The 19,519-nt window shown below is 40.7% G+C and overlaps 1 protein-coding gene across 2 annotated transcripts in view; it reads left to right on the plus strand.

Annotated features, from left to right (window-relative positions):
- The window catches only part of PDLIM3 (PDZ and LIM domain 3), an 82,685-nt gene that overhangs the window by 26,773 nt on the left and 36,393 nt on the right, over positions 1–19,519 (plus strand). For both annotated transcript variants that reach the window (XM_075347129.1, XM_075347128.1), the window contains exons 2-3: positions 8,715–8,866; positions 15,955–16,027. In XM_075347129.1, the coding sequence (XP_075203244.1) occupies positions 8,715–8,866; positions 15,955–16,027 (225 nt within the window). The remainder of the gene's footprint in view (positions 1–8,714; positions 8,867–15,954; positions 16,028–19,519) is intronic.

Here is a 19,519-nt window from a genome sequence, read left to right on the forward strand (position 1 = left end):
TCCTTTCGTTCCAAGCCCTCCCATTTGTCCAAACAAAGGTTTCAGACCCCATGTGAGGTATCACCGCGCTCATAAAAAAGTGGTTAACAAACCTTGAGGTCACATTTTTGGAATTACCTCTTGAAAAAGTGAGAAAATTGATGCTAAAGCAACATTTTTGAGAAAATTATTAAAATTTTCAATATGACAACGCAACGTTAACAAAATCTGTGAAGTACCTGTGGATCTAAAATGCTCACTATACCCCTAGATAGAAGCCTTGAGGGGTCTAGTTTCCAAAATGGTGTCACTTGTGAGGGGTTTCTTCTGTTTAGGTACCTTAGCGGACCTGTAAATGCAACATGGTGCCCGCAATCTATTTCAGCCAAATTTGCTTTCCAAAATTCAAATATTGCTCCTTCTGTTCCGAGCCCTCCCATTTGTCCAAACAGAGGTTTCTGACCACATGTGGGGTATCGGCGTGCTCATAAGAAAGTGGGGAACAAGTCTTGGGGTCCATTTTGTTGTGTTATTTCTTCTAAAAGTGAATAAATTTGGGTTAGAGCAACATTTTTAGGTAAAATTTAATTTTTGCTTTTTTTCATTCCACATTGCTTTTGTTCATGTGAAGCACCTGAAGGGTTAATAAATTTCTTGAATGTGGTTTTGAGTACTTTGGGGGGTGCAGTTTTTATAATGGTGTCACTTTTGGGTATTTTCTGTCATCTAGGCCTATTGAAGTCACTTCAAATGTGATGTGGTCCCTAAAAAACTGGTTTTGTAAATTTTGATGTAAAAATGAGAAATCGCTGATAAACTTTGAACCCCTCTAACGTCCTAACGAAAAAAAAATTTTGTTCCCAAAATTGTGCTGATGTAAAGTAGACATGTGGGAAATGTTATTTATTAACTATTTTGTGTCACAGAAATCTCTGGTTTAACGGTATAAAAATTCAAAAGTTGAAAATTGCAAAATTTTCAAAATTTTTGCCAATATTCAATTTTTTTCATTAATAAACGCAAAAAATATTGTCCTAAATTTGGTACTAACATGAAGTCCAATATGTGACGAAAAAACAATCTCAGAATCACCGGGATCCGTTGAAGCGTTCTAGAGTTATAACCTCATGAAGTGACACTGGTCAGAATTGCAAAATTTGGTCTGGTCATTAAGGTGAAAATTAGCTCCGTCACTAAAGGGTTAAGGCAGTTCCTTGGATGTTTATATATTCACTATAGTGATTTTAGGTGTTTTTATACTGTCCTTTTCTGGTGTAATTTTTGGATTGTCTTTTCACATATTTTTTCACACCAGACTTGTGCACTCACGTCTTACACACAATACATATTATTGATGCTTGTTTTTTCTTGCAAACGACCTTGATTAACATTGGATATTACAAGGGAACCTGTCACCAGATTTTGGTGTTCTAAACCAAGATTAGCACCTTAAGCAGTGTCTGTGCTGCACTCTATAGAGGTGCATTTTGTGCCCTGACGTCCTGGCACACCCTACAAATTGCTTTTATAAAATCTCCCACCATGTATGTAAATTTGTTGGTCTGGTCCGATGGATGTCCTATTTCACGGCTCCTGTGCCTCCTTTCGGCACTGACCTCAGCCTCCTTTGATGATTGATGTGGGTGACACCTCCGGCACTATCCACGTAGCTGGGCAGAATCTTGTGCCTGCGCAGAAACATTGCAGGCTCACTTCGTTCTGCCCTATTGTGGGCAAAGCTGAAAACATAAATGCATCTACGTAAACCGGTGAGTTCTCTGCGCAGGTGCGAGATTTTGCCAGTGATGTGGATCACATCACATGCGTCATCCATGTAGCCGGGCTATATCGCACCTGCACAGAGACATTGCCAGCTCATGCAGGCACACTTATGCTTTCCGCTCTGCCCGCAGTAGGGCACAACGAACTGCGCCTGCGTGAACCTGCAATGTCTCTGAGATTTTGCCCGGCTACGTGGATGGTGCTGGAGGTGTCATCCACATCAATCATCAGATGCAGAGATCAGCGCTGACCAACTGATTTCTGACCCCCCCTTCCCCGCCCTTCTGAACTAAATGGCAATTTAACTAACTGCTATTTAGTTACCTTAAGCAAAAACAGAAATGCACTTAAATGTGATCAAAGTCAATCATCTCCACACCTAACACAAATCATATAAATACTTAAACATCATCATAAAAATATTTTCCACTTTAAGGAGTGGCTCACAAATACAATAGTAGATGCGAGTGAAGGTAAACACAATGTTTAGGGTATTATAATTAATGAGTGGCAGATTATTTTTGATGAAATATGCGTGTTTCAGAGAGTGCTCTTAAAAAGTTGTTTAACAACACAGTAGATCAATGCCTGAGAATGTAAAATAAAGCTCTTAACCCTTAATAAGTGCCACAATTTTTACAGCAGTCATTAAGGGACCTTATTCTTCAGCTGCCATTTTACAGTGGTAGCAATATCAGCATCTAAATAGTTAACAGAAGGAGCAGCTATCTCTTTAACCCCATTGACACTCCACGATTACAGAATCATAAAGGTTACTACTATGACAATCTGAAGCCAAGTAATGGTGATCAGAATATTTAAGTCCCATAGTGGAACTAAAAAAAAATGAAGTTCAATAAAATTTGTAAAAAGGTAAGAAACCCCCCCCTACACACAAAATCATGAAAAAAAATGTGGAAATAACTGTTTTGCCATTAAAAAATAAGCTGTTATGTAAAAACAAAAATAAACCAAAAAAATGTACACAATTGGAATTGCATTGTACGGAATGACACGAAATATAAAACTGTCACATTTTTTATCCCATACATAAAAGAAGACGATATTACTAAAATTCTGTAATGCACCTGTGGGTTCAAAATGCTTACCATTACCAATGAACACCATAGGAGGGGTAGTTTTAAAAATGGTGTCACTTATGATGGGTTTCTACTGCTCTGGCACTTCAAAAACTAAAAACTGCTTTTCTAAGCCTTGAAGTGTGCCCAAAGTTTTTGACCATATCAACATGTTCAATAAAAATTTTAGAACAAATTATGCAGTCTATTTTCTCCTATTACCCCTTGTGAAAATGACAAATTTAGGGCCAAAAACACATTTTACTGGAAATAATGTAATGTGGATAAAAAATGCACACCAAAACCCTAGATGAATTCTTTAAGAAGTCATTTCTAAAATAGGGTCACGTGTGTGTGTGTGTGTGTGTGTGTGTAAGACGGGTTTCTGACACCTAAGGCACTATGCAAAAGAAACATGGTATACGCAATCTATTTCATCCCAATTTGTGCTCTAAAAATGAAATAGTAGTCTGTCCTTTCTAAGCCATGCCATGGGTCTAAACAATAGTTATTTTTATCACTTTCTCGGATATTGCCATGTTTGGGAGAAATTGTGCAACTCATTGTGGTGTCCATTTTCTCTTATTAGCCCTTATGAAAACAAATACTTTGGGGCTTAACCAATATGTTCGTGAAAACATTTAACATTTTTCTTTCCACTGTGCGTTAATTCTTGTGCGACATTTGAAAGATTAAGATATTTCCAGATAGCACTTTTGAATATTTTAAGGGATGTTGTTTTTAAAGGGAACCTGTCAAGTCCAATATGCACCCAGACTTTAGATTTTAGTGCAGGTTTTCGTTCAGCTTTTCGAAATGTAAATCCCATTTCAATTTGTCGATTTCACTCTTAAATATTGACAGCTGCTTTTGCACATTTGTTTTTCATTTGTTTTATGGAGCATTTTCTATGTTCGAGGCATATTGCTTTGAGTTTTCTGTCTCTGTGCTCTTTTATTTTAAGTCTCCAAAAACATGCTAACGCTCATAAAATTTAGTAAGAATATGGATGCCAGATTTCACTTTTGAGGGATAAAAATATTAATGTCTCGTAAGAGGTTGTGTTTTCTGTAAAGGTAACAGGAGCTTTAGTGAACGCCTGGCTGGCAGCAAAATCAGCTTGCCATTAGAGATGAGCAGTTCCGTGGAGGTTCGGTTTTCCGGCAGCAAACGAGCTAAGCCTTCACCGGCTCGAGCTTGATCCGAACCCCGGAGCAAGTAACTGATTGACAGTTTGAGTCTCTGTCTACAAACAGCCAGCCATAAGCAGATTACTTCCGGGGGAGGATGGACGGGCTTTTCAAACAATTTTTTGGGTTGCACACTACATGTAATTATGCTTATGTTACCCCCAGTGCAAGCCGTTGAAACACTGCAAGCGGCTCACACTGGGCTGAGCACCGCGTTGATTGCTCGAGTGAAGTAAGCACATAAAGCATCCAAACCCTGAACTCGATCCTTGAATTTTTAGTTGGTGTTCGGTTCAGCAATCGAAGCTCAGGTTCGCTCATCTCTACTTGCCATCACATAAAAGTTCAAGCCCAATTTGAACTATCATATGGAAAATCAAGATGTCAAATGACTGCTTTTCAGCTAACGCACCACAGCATTATCAATAACAGGCATCTACCTTGCTACTCTTCTTTTCCACTATATAGTTATGTAGAATATGTTGTTGATTGCATTACTCATTGTCAATTCTATTTTCATTCAGACAGGGATTGTTTCACATAATTTCTGTCTAGATGGAACATCTTATCTCCATCTTGTGAAGTCAACATCCCATAACAGCTGTTTTCTTTTGTCTAGAAAAAATAGCTTTTATGTGGTATCTAGCATCTTTTGTGGTATCAATATGAATCACATCAAACTTTTTTAACTATTAATTAGTTTATTAAAGAAAATCTCTTCTCAATCTTGCTTGAGGAGCCAGCATCAGTCTACAATGCACAATACAGACCAAAAGTTTGGACACACCTTATCATTCAAAGAGTTTTCTTTATTTTCATGACTCTGAAAACTGTAGATTCACATTGAAGGTATCAAAACTATGAATTAACACATGTGGAATGAAATACTTAACAAAAAAGTGTGAAACAACTGAAAATATGTCTTATGTTCTAGGTTCTTCAAAGTAGCCATCTTTTGCTTTGATTACTGCTTAGCACACTCTTGGCATTCTCTTGATGAGCTTCAAGAGGTAGTCACCGGAAATGGTTTTCCAACAGTCTTGAAGGAGTTCCCAGAGATGCTTAGCACTTGTTGGCCCTTTTGCCTTCACTCTGCGGTCCAGCTCACCCCAAACCATCTCGATTCGATTCAGGTCTGGTGACTGTGGAGGCCTGGTCATCTGGCGTAGCACCCCATCCCTCTCCTTCTTAGACAAATAGCCCTTACACAGCCTGGAGGTGTGTTTGGCGTCATTGTCCTGTTGAAAAATAAGTGATGGTCCAACTAAACGCAAACCGGATGGAATAGCATGCCGCTGCAAGATGCTGTGGTAGCCATGCTGGTTCAGTATGCCTTCAATTTTGAATAAATCCCCAACAGTATCACCAGCAAAGCACCCCCACACCATCACACCTCCTCCTCCATGCTTCACGGTGGGAACCAGGCATGTAGAGTCCATCCGTTCACCTTTTCTGCGTCGCACAAAGACACGGTGGTTGGATCCAAAGATTTCAAACCCCATTTATAAGGCAAGAAATCCCACTTATTAAACCTGACAGGGCACACCTGTGAAGTTAAAACCATTTCCGGTGACTACCTCTTGAAGCTCATCAAGAGAATGCCAAGAGTGTGCAAAGCAGTAATCAAAGCAAAAGGTGGCCACTTTGAAGAACCTAGAATACAAGACATTTTCAGTTGTTTCACACTTTAAGTATTTCATTCCACATGTGTTAATTCATAGTTTTGATGCCTTCCGTGTGAATCTACAATTTTCAGAGTCATGAAAATAAAGAAAACTCTTTGAATGAGAAGGTGTGTCCAAACTTTTGGTCTGTACTGTACGTTTATGCTGAATTGTTTCTTTAAGATGAAAGTTGAGTAGTCCTTCTGGCCTTGCCCCAATCGACCTTTCATCAAGTTATCAAATGACACTTGTGCCTCTCATCCCAATGATAGGTGATTCAATTCTTCACAAGAATAAAAGTATGAAATATGAGTTAGGAAATAGATTCATAAATTAAGAAACCTATTCTCAGTGCCATGTGGAAAGGATATATAAGAGTGGACGCATAAAGCTACCTTGCTGAACACCAGTAACGAGAAAGCTAGTCAAGTAGCAGAAAGATATTGCTGATATCTGTAGGAGCAACTCCAGTTCTGGAGAATGTGAGGTATCCTTGTATTACATGTAGGGGACATGCCTTCTGGCCACAGCTTTCCATTGAAAAAATAAGAATTTAGCGGTACAATGGAAGCAGATTGCTCAGGGACAGCATTTCTGATCCTTTCAAGGATTCTGACACCAAAAACAACCTATGAACAGTCTCTGAAGCTTTACTGTCATTAAGGTATTTTTAGCAACAGGTTAAAGGGCAGCTTTATTATAGAGGTCTCCAAAATAAGATGCTTCTGGACTGCTGTACTAGGGAACTAGAAGAAGGTCCTGCTATGACTACTGTAGAAAACATAAGGGGGGCTATTTTTGACTGCTGGAGGAATGGGGGATGCTGTGACTTTTGGGAAAATGATGCATGACTTTGCTGAGCCTACTGGATAAATGGAGTGTCAGCTCTGATGACTGACTAAGTGGGGAAGGAGAAATAGGGTAAAGAACAAACATGTGAGAACGATCTGACATAAAACATTACTTTAAATGATGGGCATACCAATAGAGGGCAGACATAAGAATTGTCCACGGCTTCCTGCTTCCCAACCGGCAGACACTATTACACAATATTTCCCAACATTATGGGAGTTAATTACAAAAATAGCCTAGTTATAACAAATTATTAAGGTAATTCCTGCTCATGCAATGTGAACATAGAGATTGTGCAAATCAGCAAACAATTCCCCTTAATGAATACAGTTTTGATTCTTTATATTTTTTTGGCAGTGTATTTTAACTACAAGGGAATGTTCACACGTACCTTAAAGTGTCGGTCCAGTACCTAAATTGTCCTTCCTAAATATGTATCCTTAAACCCTAACCACATTTGCAATATGCTTTATCACACATTACCCTATACTTCTCCTTATCTAGATAATCCCTAAATGTGTTTTTCTTATTGCACTTCCTGTAACGTTTAATTTAAGACGATTCTCAAATGTAATGTCCCAGAAACCTAGGGCTGCACTTACTCCCCGCAGCACCTATCACCCTACCTGGAGCAGGACGTCACCAGGAGGCAGCACTGCAGCTACTTACTAGTTTCATGCACAACAGCCCTTTAAAGATGTACTACATCCAAAGTAATAGATGCTGTGATAGATGTGATTGCAGGTCTAGCATTCTGCTTCTATATCTGTTTTAGCGTCTGTGAAAGAAGACATCAACAGGGGGTACAGATAGAAGCAGTGAGTGACACCAGTGCCGTCCCACAGCTTCTAGCGCCGCTTTCAAAGGAATCATTATCAAGGGTGGAGATAGAAGAAGCAAGTGACCCCATTGCCGCCACACAGCTTATAGCACTGCCCTCAAACAAATCATCATCAGGGGGCGGCACTGGTGTCACTCACTGCTTCTATCTCTGTTCCCTGATGATTCATTTGAGGGTGGTGCCAGATGTTGTGGGGCAGCACTGGTGTCACTGACTACTTCTATCCATGCCCCTGATGATGTTTTTTTTTCCCAGTAGCGACGTCAGAGATAGAAGTAGAGTGTCGATGTGCACTCACATCTCCCACAGAATTTATCAATATGGATCCAAGATGTCTTCAGAGGGGGCGGTGATACAGGGAACTAGGTACTTCTCCAGGAGGGGAGATAGATGCTGCAGAAGTAAGTGCAGCTCCAGCCTCCTGTGACATTATGTTTGAAACTCCTCTTAAAAGAAACATCACGGGAAGTGCAGCAAAAAAAAAATTAAGCTAGATGTGGAGAAATGTAGGGTAATATATTATAAAGCAAATTACAAAATTGGTTATGGTGTAAAGCTAGATATTTAAGAAGGACATTTTAGGTGCTGGACTACCTCTTTTATCTGCAGCAAACATGCCTTTTTTATTTTAATGGAAAAACAACTGTTCATACACCTCTAGTGCAGTTTCCAAGACTATTTTTAAAGGGAACCTGTCACCTGTAAAAATACTATTAATATGCAGATGTGGGGTTAATAGCATTTGAATCCTGGATAGTGTCCGCACATTGAACTCCGCTGCTGTGAGGAAATGAACTTTAATCCTGCCGACAACACTCAGGTTTCAGTAACGGGGGCCGCGTTGGTGCGGGTTCAGCCACTGCTCTGTGAATCTAGAGCGGCTGCTATAACGGCTCCCTCCACACTGACTGACAGCTGCTCATCATTAGAACCAGCTGTCAGTCAGTGCGGGGGCAGTTACAGCCGCCACTCTAGATTCACAGAGTGGTAACTGAACCAGCACCACCTCTGTGACTAAAACCCAAATGCTACCAGGAGGTTTAAAGTTTATTTCTTCCCGGCAGCGGGGATCAAAGTGCAAATGCTGGGAAGGATTCAAATGCTACTAACCTGCAGATTAACCCCATATCTGTAAGTTGTGTTTTTTAGGTGACAGGTTCCCTTTAATAAATTACATGTCATTCTGCCTGAAAACAGTGGCAAGTAGCAGAAAATGGCAGTATAAACTGCAAACCTTGAGTAGAAAACCGATGTCCGCTTCAGATTTCTGCAGCAAATACATGTCGTATTTTTCTTGCATGTGCTCAAGTATTGTTAACTTTTACAGATAACGCCAGGAAGTAAATCTTCTCTTGCTAATTTGTGCCCTGGAGATGTGATACTCGCCATCGATGGATACAGCACTGATACTATGACACATGCTGAAGCACAGGATAGGATTAAAGCTGCAACTGACCAGCTCTGTTTAAAGATTGACAGGTATACATTGCCGGTCTGTTTTGTACTATAATAACCCTGCAGGACTTGCAGGTGTCAGCTTACTAATGTGAGGCTAGAACTCATAATGCCAATTACAGTGTGAAGTTTTCTTGAGAGCAGTGCTTAAAAGGGAATCTGTCACCAGGGTTTTGCTTCTTTGAGAGTAGCATAATGTAGAGACAGAGATCCTGATTCCAGCGATGTGTCACTTACACACATTATTATCATTTTGATAAAATCAATGTTTTCTCTGCTGCAGATCTAGCAGTTATACAGAGCTCATGAATATGCTGGACTACCTGCAGCACACCAAGTAGTCCTCTAATGATAATCCCCTCCTAATTAAAGAGTGATTTTATCAAAACTACGCAAAGCAGCTCAGTAAGTGACACACGACTTGAATCAGGATCTCTGCCCTTATGTTAAGTTGCTCTCAGATTAGGTTTTAAAAACCTGGTAACAAATTCCCTTTTAAATTTAACCTATGTCAGTAGTGTTAAATATATGAAACATTATGATAATTTCTCAAACTTCATCTATGCTATTAATAATAACAATCATTATAAATACAATTATAGGAATATCATGTAATAGACAAAAATGTTCTCTTCAATATTGGTGTTTCCCACCATTAATATTTATTACCAATAGTTAAAAATGATTTAGTGATCCTTAAGTGAGGTTATCACTATTAAAATACCATAACTGCATCTTGTAAATTCACATGGAGGTAAACTGATAAGTGTCCCCTCTTCTCTTGATCCATTAATCAAACTTTACCCCCTTATCCTATTAATAAAATATACCATAAATGATGGTTTGTATTAAAAACATCACCATGATAAATACTTCATTTGGGGAACTCAAAGTAAATTAGTAAATGCCTTTATCAATCAATATTTTCATCGATGATGATTTTTGTAGCAATACAAACATCCTATCCTTGCTGGGCCTTTGATGGAAAGACGAAATGCAGAGATACAGTTATGTGGCTGGATCATGTGAGCGAAATACACACTTTTTATGCCTCTGGAACTCCAAATTAATAAGATTTGTTTTACGAGTACTCGGGAAATCAATACAGCACACACATGCCTTGTGGTGTACTCAAAGAATTCACCTTTATAAGGCTAGTTTCACACTTGCGTTGAACGGCATCCGTTGCATTGTGTTGTGTGACGGATGCAACGGATGTGTTGCATTTAGTGGCACAACGGATGCAACGGATCGTACAAAACGGAATCTTTTTTTTTTTTTTTCTTCTTTCGTTTTACCTGCGAAAGACTATTGTGAACGATCAGCTGATTGCTCACAGCAGCCGGCAGCCGATCGCCGGGTGATCAGCTGATCGCTCACAGCAGCCAGTCGCCGGGTGATCAGCTCATCGCTCACAGCAGCCGGTCGCCAGGTAATCAGGTGATCGTTCAGCCGCCAAAAATGTGTGAGGGGGAGGAGTGCGGGGGCGGAGTGCGTGGTGGGTGGAGCCGAGCAGGACCATGGCGCTGAGGACGTAAGTGCAGCGAGGAATGCAAGGCTGAGGACAGGTGAGTGTGAGTGTGTGTGTGTGTGTGTGTGTGTGTGTGTGCGTGCGTGCGTGTGTACATGTGGAGTGGAGTGCGGGAGGGGGCGGAGCCGAGCGGGAAAGTGTCGGGCTCTGTGCACGCGTAGCCAGGCTAATTATCGGGTAACTAGGCAAAGCACTTTGCTTAGTTACCCGATATTTACCTTGGTTACCAGCGTACACCGCTTAGCGCTGGCTACTTGCACCCGTAGCCAGGGTAAATATTGGGTAACTAGGCAAAGCGCATTGCTTAGTAACCCGATGTTTACCCTGGTTACGTGTGCAGGGAGCCAGAGAGAGCATGCGAAGCAAAATCCTACGGACTGCACTGCTCAAAAAACGCAACATGCAGCGTTCCCTCCGTCCGACGCGTCAAAATAACAACGCATGCATGCAGCGGATGCAACGCAAGACCATCCGTTGCTATCCGTAGCTAATAGAAGTCAGCCTGTCTTCTTCATTGTGAGCGTGAGTGAGCAAAGTGTGAGCAAAAGTAAGTGTGAATAGAATTGTTTGTATTTAGTTGTTTAATTACTTAACATTTGTTTAGTGCTATCCCCATTAGAAAATGTGCTCCACTATTGCTAATGCGATCCAGTGTACATCTTGTCTCATGTATGCAGTCCTTGAAAAGCCGTTCGAGGGTGCATACTGTTGTTCGAGATGTGAGCAAGTTGCACGTTTGGAAGCCCAGATACTGGATCTAAATGAGCAGCTGGCAACTCTGAGATGCATTAGCAATATGGAAAGGAGTGTGCTGCTCACTGAGCAGCAGCTTGCTGGGTCAGATGTGGGGGAGGATCGTAGTAGGGAGCGGCAGGACGGTGAGGTAGGTAGCTGGGTGACAGTTAGAAAGGGGGGTAAAGGGAAAAGTGCTAGGGAGGCTAGTCCTGAACTGACACACCCCAATAGGTTTGCAAACTTGGCAGATGAGGGGGATGTCATTACAGGGGTAGCATTGCTGCAGCAAGGCATGACCTCTGAACGCCAGAGGAGTGTCTGCTCCAGTAAGGGGGGGAATAGGAGTGCAGGGCAGGCAAGACAGGTACTGGTAGTGGGGGACTCAATTATTAGGGGGACAGATAGGGCAATCTGTCACAAAGACAGGGATCGCCGAACAGTGTGTTGTCTTCTTGGCGCTCGAGTTCGGCACATCGCTGATCGGGTTGACAGATTACTGGGAGGGGCTGGGGAGGACCCAGCGGTCATTGTACATATTGGCACAAATGACAAAGTTAGAGGTAGGTGGAAGGTCCTTAAAGATGATTTCAGGGAATTAGGTTGTAAGCTTAAAGCATGGACCTCAAAGGTGGTATTTTCGGAAATACTACCTGTGCCACGAGCCACACCAGAGAGGCAAAGAGAGATCAGGGAGGTTAACAGGTGGCTCAAGAATTGGTGTAGGAAAGAGGGTTTTGGGTTCCTGGAGAATTGGGCCGACTTTTCAGTTGGCTACAGATTCTATGCTAGGGATGGGCTGCATCTTAATGGGGAGGGTGCAGCTCTGCTGGGGCAGAAAATGGCTAGAAGGTTGGAGGAGTGTTTAAACTAGGAATGGGGGGCGAGGGTATTCACTTTATAGAAGGGGAATGTAGTGCAGATAGTGACCAGGGCACAAGTAATGAAATTGGGGGTGGTACGGGGGGAAGGGTTAGGACAGTCAATACAGTAAGCAGGAATATAGGTACAGAGTCATACGTAACGTGCATGTACACTAATGCCCGAAGCCTCACAAATAAGGTGGAGGAATTAGAATTAATATTGTTGGAAGAAAATTATGATATAGTGGGGATATCAGAGACATGGCTGGATGAGAGCTATGACTGGGCTGTTAATTTACAGGGTTATAGGCTATTCAGGAATGACCGTACAAATAAGCGAGGGGAGGGTGTGTCTATATGTAAAATCATCCTTAAAACCCATCCTGCGTGACAACATATGTGAGGGTACTGAGAATGTAGAGTCCCTATGGGTGGAGATAAGGGGGGGGAGAATGAATAATAAAATACTGATAGGGGTGTGTTATAAGACGCCGAATATTATGGAAGAGGTAGAGAATCTCCTCATAAAGCAAATTGATAAAGCAGCGAGTCTCGGAGAGGTAATTATTATGGGGGACTTTAACTATCCTGATATAAATTGGGGAACAGAAACTTGCAGTTCCAGCAAAGGAAATAGATTTTTGATAACAATGAAAGATAATTACCTTTCACAAATGGTACAGGACCCCACAAGAGGGGGAGCACTACTAGACCTTGTACTAACCAATAGGCCAGACCGCATATCAAATATACAAGTTGGGGGTTACTTGGGGAATAGTGATCACAAAATAATAAGTTTTCATGTATTCTTTAGTAAGATGTATAGTAGAGGGGCTACAAGGACACTAAACTTCAGGAAAGCAAATTTTAAACGGTTGAGAGATGATCTTAGTGCAATAAACTGGGATGATGTACTAAGTAATAAAAGTACACAAAGCAAATGGGAGACTTTTATGAGCATCCTGAATAGGGCTTGTGCAGAAAATATACCCTATGGGAACAAACATGCTAGAAATAGGAGGAAACCCCTATGGCTAAATAGAGCTGTAAGGGAAGCAATAAAAGAAAAACAGAAAGCCTTAAAAGAATTAAAGAGGGTAGGTAGTGATGAGGCATTATATAATTATAGAAAATTAAATAAAATATGTAAAAAGCAAATTAAGTTAGCTAAGTTTGAGACAGAGAGACTCATTGCGAGAGAAAGTAAAAATAATCCTAAAATATTCTTTAACTACATAAACAGTAAAAAACTGAAAAGCGATAGTGTTGGCCCCTTTAAAAATAGTCTTGGTGAAATGGTGGAAGGGGATGAGGGTAAAGCCAACCTGCTGAATGACTTTTTTTCTACGGTTTTTATACAAGAAAATGCCATGGCAGATGACATGACCAGTGATGCCATAAATTCACCCTTGAATATTACCTGCTTAACCCAGCAGGAAGTACGCCGCCGCCTCGAAATCACTAAGGTTGACAAATCTCCGGGCCCGGATGGCATACACCCCAGAGTACTACAGGAATTGAGATCCGTGATAGATAGACCATTATTTTTAATCTTCTCAGATTCCTTAATAACAGGGTCGGTACCGCAGGACTGGCGCATAGCAAATGTGGTGCCAATATTCAAAAAGGGGACAAAAACTGAGCCGGGAATTTATAGGCCGGTAAGTTTAACCTCTACGGTTGGTAAAATCCTTGAGGGTTTCTTGAGAGATGCTATACTGGAGTATCTCAAGAAAAATAACCTTATGACAGAGTATCAACATGGGTTTATGAGGGATCGATCCTGTCAAACTAATTTGATCAGCTTCTATGAAGAGGTAAGTTCAAGCCTGGACCAGGGAAATGCAGTGGATGTTGTGTATATGGACTTTTCAAAAGCTTTTGATACGGTGCCACACAAAAGGTTGGTACATAAAATGAGAATAATGGGGATAGGGGAAAATATTTGTAACTGGGTTAAAAACTGGCTCAGTGATAGGAAACAAAGGGTGGTTATTAATGGTACGTACTCGGACTGGGTCTCAGTTCATAGTGGGGTACCACAGGGGTCAGTATTGGGCCCGCTTCTTTTCAACATATTTATAAATGACCTTGTTGGGGGCATGCGGAGTAGAATTTCAATATTTGCAGATGATACTAAACTCTGCAGGGTAATCAATACAGAGGAGGATAATTTTATATTACAGGGAGATTTATGTAAATTGGAGGATTGGGCTGAGAAGTGGCAATTGAAGTTTAATGTAGATAAATGTAAGGTCATGCACTTGGGTAGAGGAAATAACATTTATGATTATGTACTTAATTGTAGAACACTGGGTAAAACAGACACAGAAAAAGACTTGGGTGTATGGGTGGATGGTAAACTTCACTTTAGTGGACAGTGTCAGGCAGCTGCTGCCAGGGCTAATAAAATAATGGGATGTATTAAAAGAGGTATAAGTGTTCATAAAAAAAATATAGTTCTACCTCTGTACAAGTCACTAGTGCGACCGCACGTAGAATACTGTGTACAATTCTGGTCACCGATATATAAGAAGGACATAGCTGAACTGGAGAGGGTGCAAAGAAGAGCGACCAAGATTATTAGAGGAATGGGGGGGCTGCAATACGAAGACAGGTTATTAAACTTGGGTTTATTTAGTCTGGAAAAACGAAGGCTTAGGGGAGATCTAATCACAATGTATAAATATATGAGGGGACAGTACAGAGACCTTTCCAAAGATCTATTTACACCTAGGCCTGCGACTGGAACACGGGGGCATCCGCTACGTCTTGAGGAAAGAAGGTTTAATCATAATCACAGACGAGGATTCTTTACTGTACGAGCAGTGAGACTATGGAACTCTCTGCCGCATGATGTTGTAATGAGTGATTCACTACTAACATTTAAGCAGAGCCTGGATGCCTTTCTTGAAAAATTTAATATAACCAGTTATGTATATTAGATTTTATGACAGGGTATTGATCCAGGGAACTAGTCTGATTGCCGGATGTGGAGTCAGGAAGGAAATTTTTTCTCCATTGGAACTTGTTTGCCACATTGGGGTTTTTTGCCTTCCTCTGGATCAACATGTTAGGCTACGGGTTGAACTAGATGGACTTAGAGTCTCCCTTCAACCTTAAAACTATGATACTATGATACTATGAAGTCTATGAGGAATATAACGGTTTCCTTCAATGGTTAACGTAATTCCTCAAGGCTGCGGATAGCAACGGAAGCGTCCAACGCAAATGTGAAAGTAGCCTTAGTGTATGCAACCAGTTATATAAGCTCACAGGCAAAGGCCTTGTCCATCTGAACTATGCACCAATAAGAACAATAGGGGCGTGAACGGAAATGTGAAACTTCCCCTCCCATCAGTGTTAGCTGAGCCCTATGACATCATTAGCTATAGGACAAGATGGACTATAAGAGCAAAATGGAATCTATTCTCTTACAATCATTAAGGAGAGACATTTTGTAGGTGCAATTTTGCAACAAAACTGCAATAGGGTTATCATTCTTACACAACCATTCACAATCTGCAATATATTTATATTTGGTTGAAATTGCAATTTATTTTAATATTCATCCTTACATGTCTGGATGAAGTTACAGACTACTATTGTATCTAGTTTACACAGTATCACTAGTGATGAGCGAGCACTCAAATGCTCGGTACTGGAATCGAGCAGGTCGGACTCGACTCAAGTAACGAACATAATGTAAGTCAATGGGAAATGCAAGCATTTTTCTAGAAGAGCCTAACAACATCTCTCTCTCCGGGCGAGGAGTCGAGCATGTCGAACACTCACAAGATACTTGATCGAGTACGTGCGTCTTAAGCACCCTGATGCTCGATTGAGTATCAAGCTGTGCCGAGCATGCTCACTCATCACTATTTATCCCTAGAAAAAGCTTCAGATGTTTCTCACACTGAAACAAGCAATATGGAGTTGATCTGTTAAAAGTTTATGAATCCTTAAAAGGGTACATGTATCTTTAGAGCTGAAACGAGGATGTGGTCTCCGCTCACTTGTGAAGATCCATATAAAATAAACCTTGAAGCTGAATCACAGGTAAGAAAAACTTATTGTACTGCTTTCTATTGAAATATTGATGTTACACATGAATGGTCATAGTGTCTGACTTTGTTATACCCAAATATTTTTTAATTTTCCTACAGAGCAGTGACACGCATACCTGTGTCCGCTGTCATGACCAGAAGTGCCCAGACTTCTGATCAGTGGTGACAGCAGACACAGTTACGCGTGTCACTGCTGATGACGCTGGCATTGAATAGCAATTTAGCATGCCCTTGTGGGCGTACTAACATGGTAAGAGGGCGGACTAGTTGGGGGATATACAGTGCTGGCCAAAAGCACCCCTGCAATTCTGTCAGATAATACTCAGTTTCTTCTTGAAAATGATTGCAATCACAAATTCTTTGGTATTATTATCTTCATTTATTTTGCTTGCAATGAAAAAACACAAAAGAGAATGAAACAAAAATCAAATCATTGATCATTTCACACAAAACTCCAAAAATGGGCCAGACAAAAGTATTGGCACCCTTAGCCTAATACTTGGTTGCACAACCTTTAGCCAAAATAACTGCGAACGACCGCTTCCGGTAACCATCAATGAGTTTCTTACAATGCTCTCCTGGAATTTTAGATCATTCTTCTTTGTCAAACTGCTCCAGGTCCCTGAGATTTGAAGGGCGCCTTCTCCAAACTGCATTTTGAGATCTCTCCACAGGTGTTCTATGGGATTCAGGTCTGGATTCATTGCTGGCCACTTTAGTAGTCTCCAGTGCTTTCTATCAAACCATTTTCTAGTGCTTTTTGAAGTGTGTTTTGGGTCATTGTCCTGCTGGAAGACCCATGACCTCTGAGGGAGACCCAGCTTTCTCACACTGGGCCCTACATTATGCTGCAAAATTTGTTGGTAGTCTTCAGACTTCATAATGCCATGTACATGGTCAAGCAGTCCAGTGCCAGAGGCAGCAAAGCAACCCCAAAACATCAGGGAACCTCTGCCATGTTTGACTGTAGGGACCGTGCTCTTTTCTTTGAATGCCTTTTTTTTTCCATGTAAACTCTATGTTGATGGCTTTCCCCAAAAAGCTCTACTTTTGTCTCATCTGAGCAGAGAACATTCTTCAAAAACATTTTAGGCTTTCTCAGGTAAGTTTTGGCAAACTCCAGCCTGGCTTTTTTATGTCTCGGGGTAAGAAGTGGGGTCTTCCTGGGTATCCTACCTTACAGTCCCTTTTCATTCAGACGCCGACGGATAGTACAGGTTGACACTGTTGTACCCTCGGACTGCAGGGCAGCTTGAACTTGTTTGGATGTTAGTCGAGGTTCTTTATCCACCATCCGCACAATCTTGCGTTGAAATCTCTCGGCAATTTTTCTTTTCCTTCCACATCTAGGGAGGTTAGCCACAGTGCCATGGGCTTTAAACTTGTTGATGACACCACGCACCGTAGACACAGGAACTTTCAGGTCTTTGGAGATGGACTTGTAGCCTTGAGATTGCTCATGCTTCTTCACAAGTTGGATTCTCAAGTCCTCAGACAGTTCTTTGGTCTTCTTTCTTTTCTCCATGCTCAATGTGGTACACACAAGGACACAGGACAGAGGTTGAGTCAACTTTAATCCATGTCAACTGGCTGTAAGTGTGATTTAGTTATTGCCAACACCTGTTAGGTGCCACAGGTAAGTTACAGGTGCTGTTAATTACACAAATTAGAGAAGCTTCATATGATTTTTCAAACAGTGCCAATACTTTTGTCCACCCCTTTTTTTATGTTTGGTGTGGAATTATATCCAATTTGACTTTATGACAAATTTATTTATTTTTTTTCATTGATGATAAATTAAATGAAGATAATAATACCAAAGAATTTGTGATTGCAAACATTTTCAAGAAGAAACTGAGTATTATCTGACAGAATTGCAGGGGTGCCAATACTTTTGGCCAGCACTGTAACTCCCTTGGGACTAGTCCCTGCACTCATTAGCATGTTATAAAGAATATTTAGAAATACTTTTTCTAAAGATCTCTTTATGTATGCTACTAGATCCATGGAGTTAGGCAGGGATTAGAAATATGCACCCAGAACTGCTCGTAGGTCTGGGTGCATAAGGGACCTGATAGGTTCACTTTAGTTAGTACTAGCACCAAAGTAGTATCACTAACTTTTTCAGCACTGGATTGGATTTTTAAATCTAAACTCCTGGCCCCATGTCATATACTCACCTTCCAACGGCTTCACCTTTTACTGATGTCGCTCCAATCCCACAGAATCATCTTCTGACTGTAACTTCTGGCTGGACAAAAGTCAGAAGTTAAGTCACAAACTCCCAATGCAAGAGTATGAGAGCCAAAACAAGGCTCTTGTAGACTTGTATTGAGTTGTGGCCTCCAGCACACTCCATGAAACACCGGATCTGCCAGCAAGTCACAAATCACGGGAGACCGATGGGAGCGGTAGCAACAGAAGATGATGCCGATGGAACATGAATATAAGACAGGGCGCAAGGGACTTACATTTTAAGCACCACTCCAGCAGTGCAATAACAAACGGAAAAAAAACCCAGCTGGAATTGGTTTTAAAATACTTTTATACAGTACTCAATTATTACCACCATATAAATCCAAAATAATTACACCATACAAAGCTCAAAAAATACCCCCAGGTATTCCACCCACAGTATATTCCTTTACACATAAAAAGTCCTTATATGTCGTTTCCCTGAACTCCATGATACCCATAACCTGTAAACCTTCATATTATAGACATATTATAAACAATGTACAACTTGTGCGGTAAAGCATCAGAGAAGATAAAAGAAGTCTACAGTAGCTGCATTGAAGGGAAACAAAACAGTATTGTCTCTACAGATGGCAGCATTAAATATAAAAATATTTCATATTCAACACCCACAAACTGACACACGTAACTGTAGGGGTGGAAAAAAGGCAGAAGAGAACAATATATGGCCCCTGCAGCCAATAGCTCATCATAAGGACAAATTCCTCATTTGTGGAAGGTGGATGTGGCCCACTTACCTCTTGGAAGAAATATACCAATCTTTCACCACCTAGTGATAAAATCATATAAAACTTGACTTTTGTTAGATAAAATAAAACTGTTTTGTAACCCTTTAAGGATTGGGGATTCTTTATTTTTGCGCTTTTATTTGTTCCTCCCCTTATTCCAGGAGCCATATCTTTTTTATTTTTCCATCTATATAGCCGTGTGAGGGCTTGTTTTTTGCGGGATGAGTTGTACTTTTGAAGGACAAAAAAAATATGTAATTATGCAGCTGATTTTTTTATTTATTAACTTTTTGTTTACTTTAAGGGTATGTGCGCACACTTTTCTGAAATTTTCTGTATCAAAATCTACACCTTGTGGCAGAAAAACGCACCAAAAAATGCATCCTTTTTGGTGTATATTTTTGGTGCATTTTTGTGCCATACGATTTTTTTAGTAAAATCAATGGCTGGAAGGGTTACAAAACACAGCAAAAAAGGCACCAACAATTGACATCCTGAAG

The sequence above is a fragment of the Anomaloglossus baeobatrachus genome, chromosome 1 (assembly GCF_048569485.1).
Source record: "Anomaloglossus baeobatrachus isolate aAnoBae1 chromosome 1, aAnoBae1.hap1, whole genome shotgun sequence".
NCBI lineage: Eukaryota > Metazoa > Chordata > Amphibia > Anura > Aromobatidae > Anomaloglossus > Anomaloglossus baeobatrachus.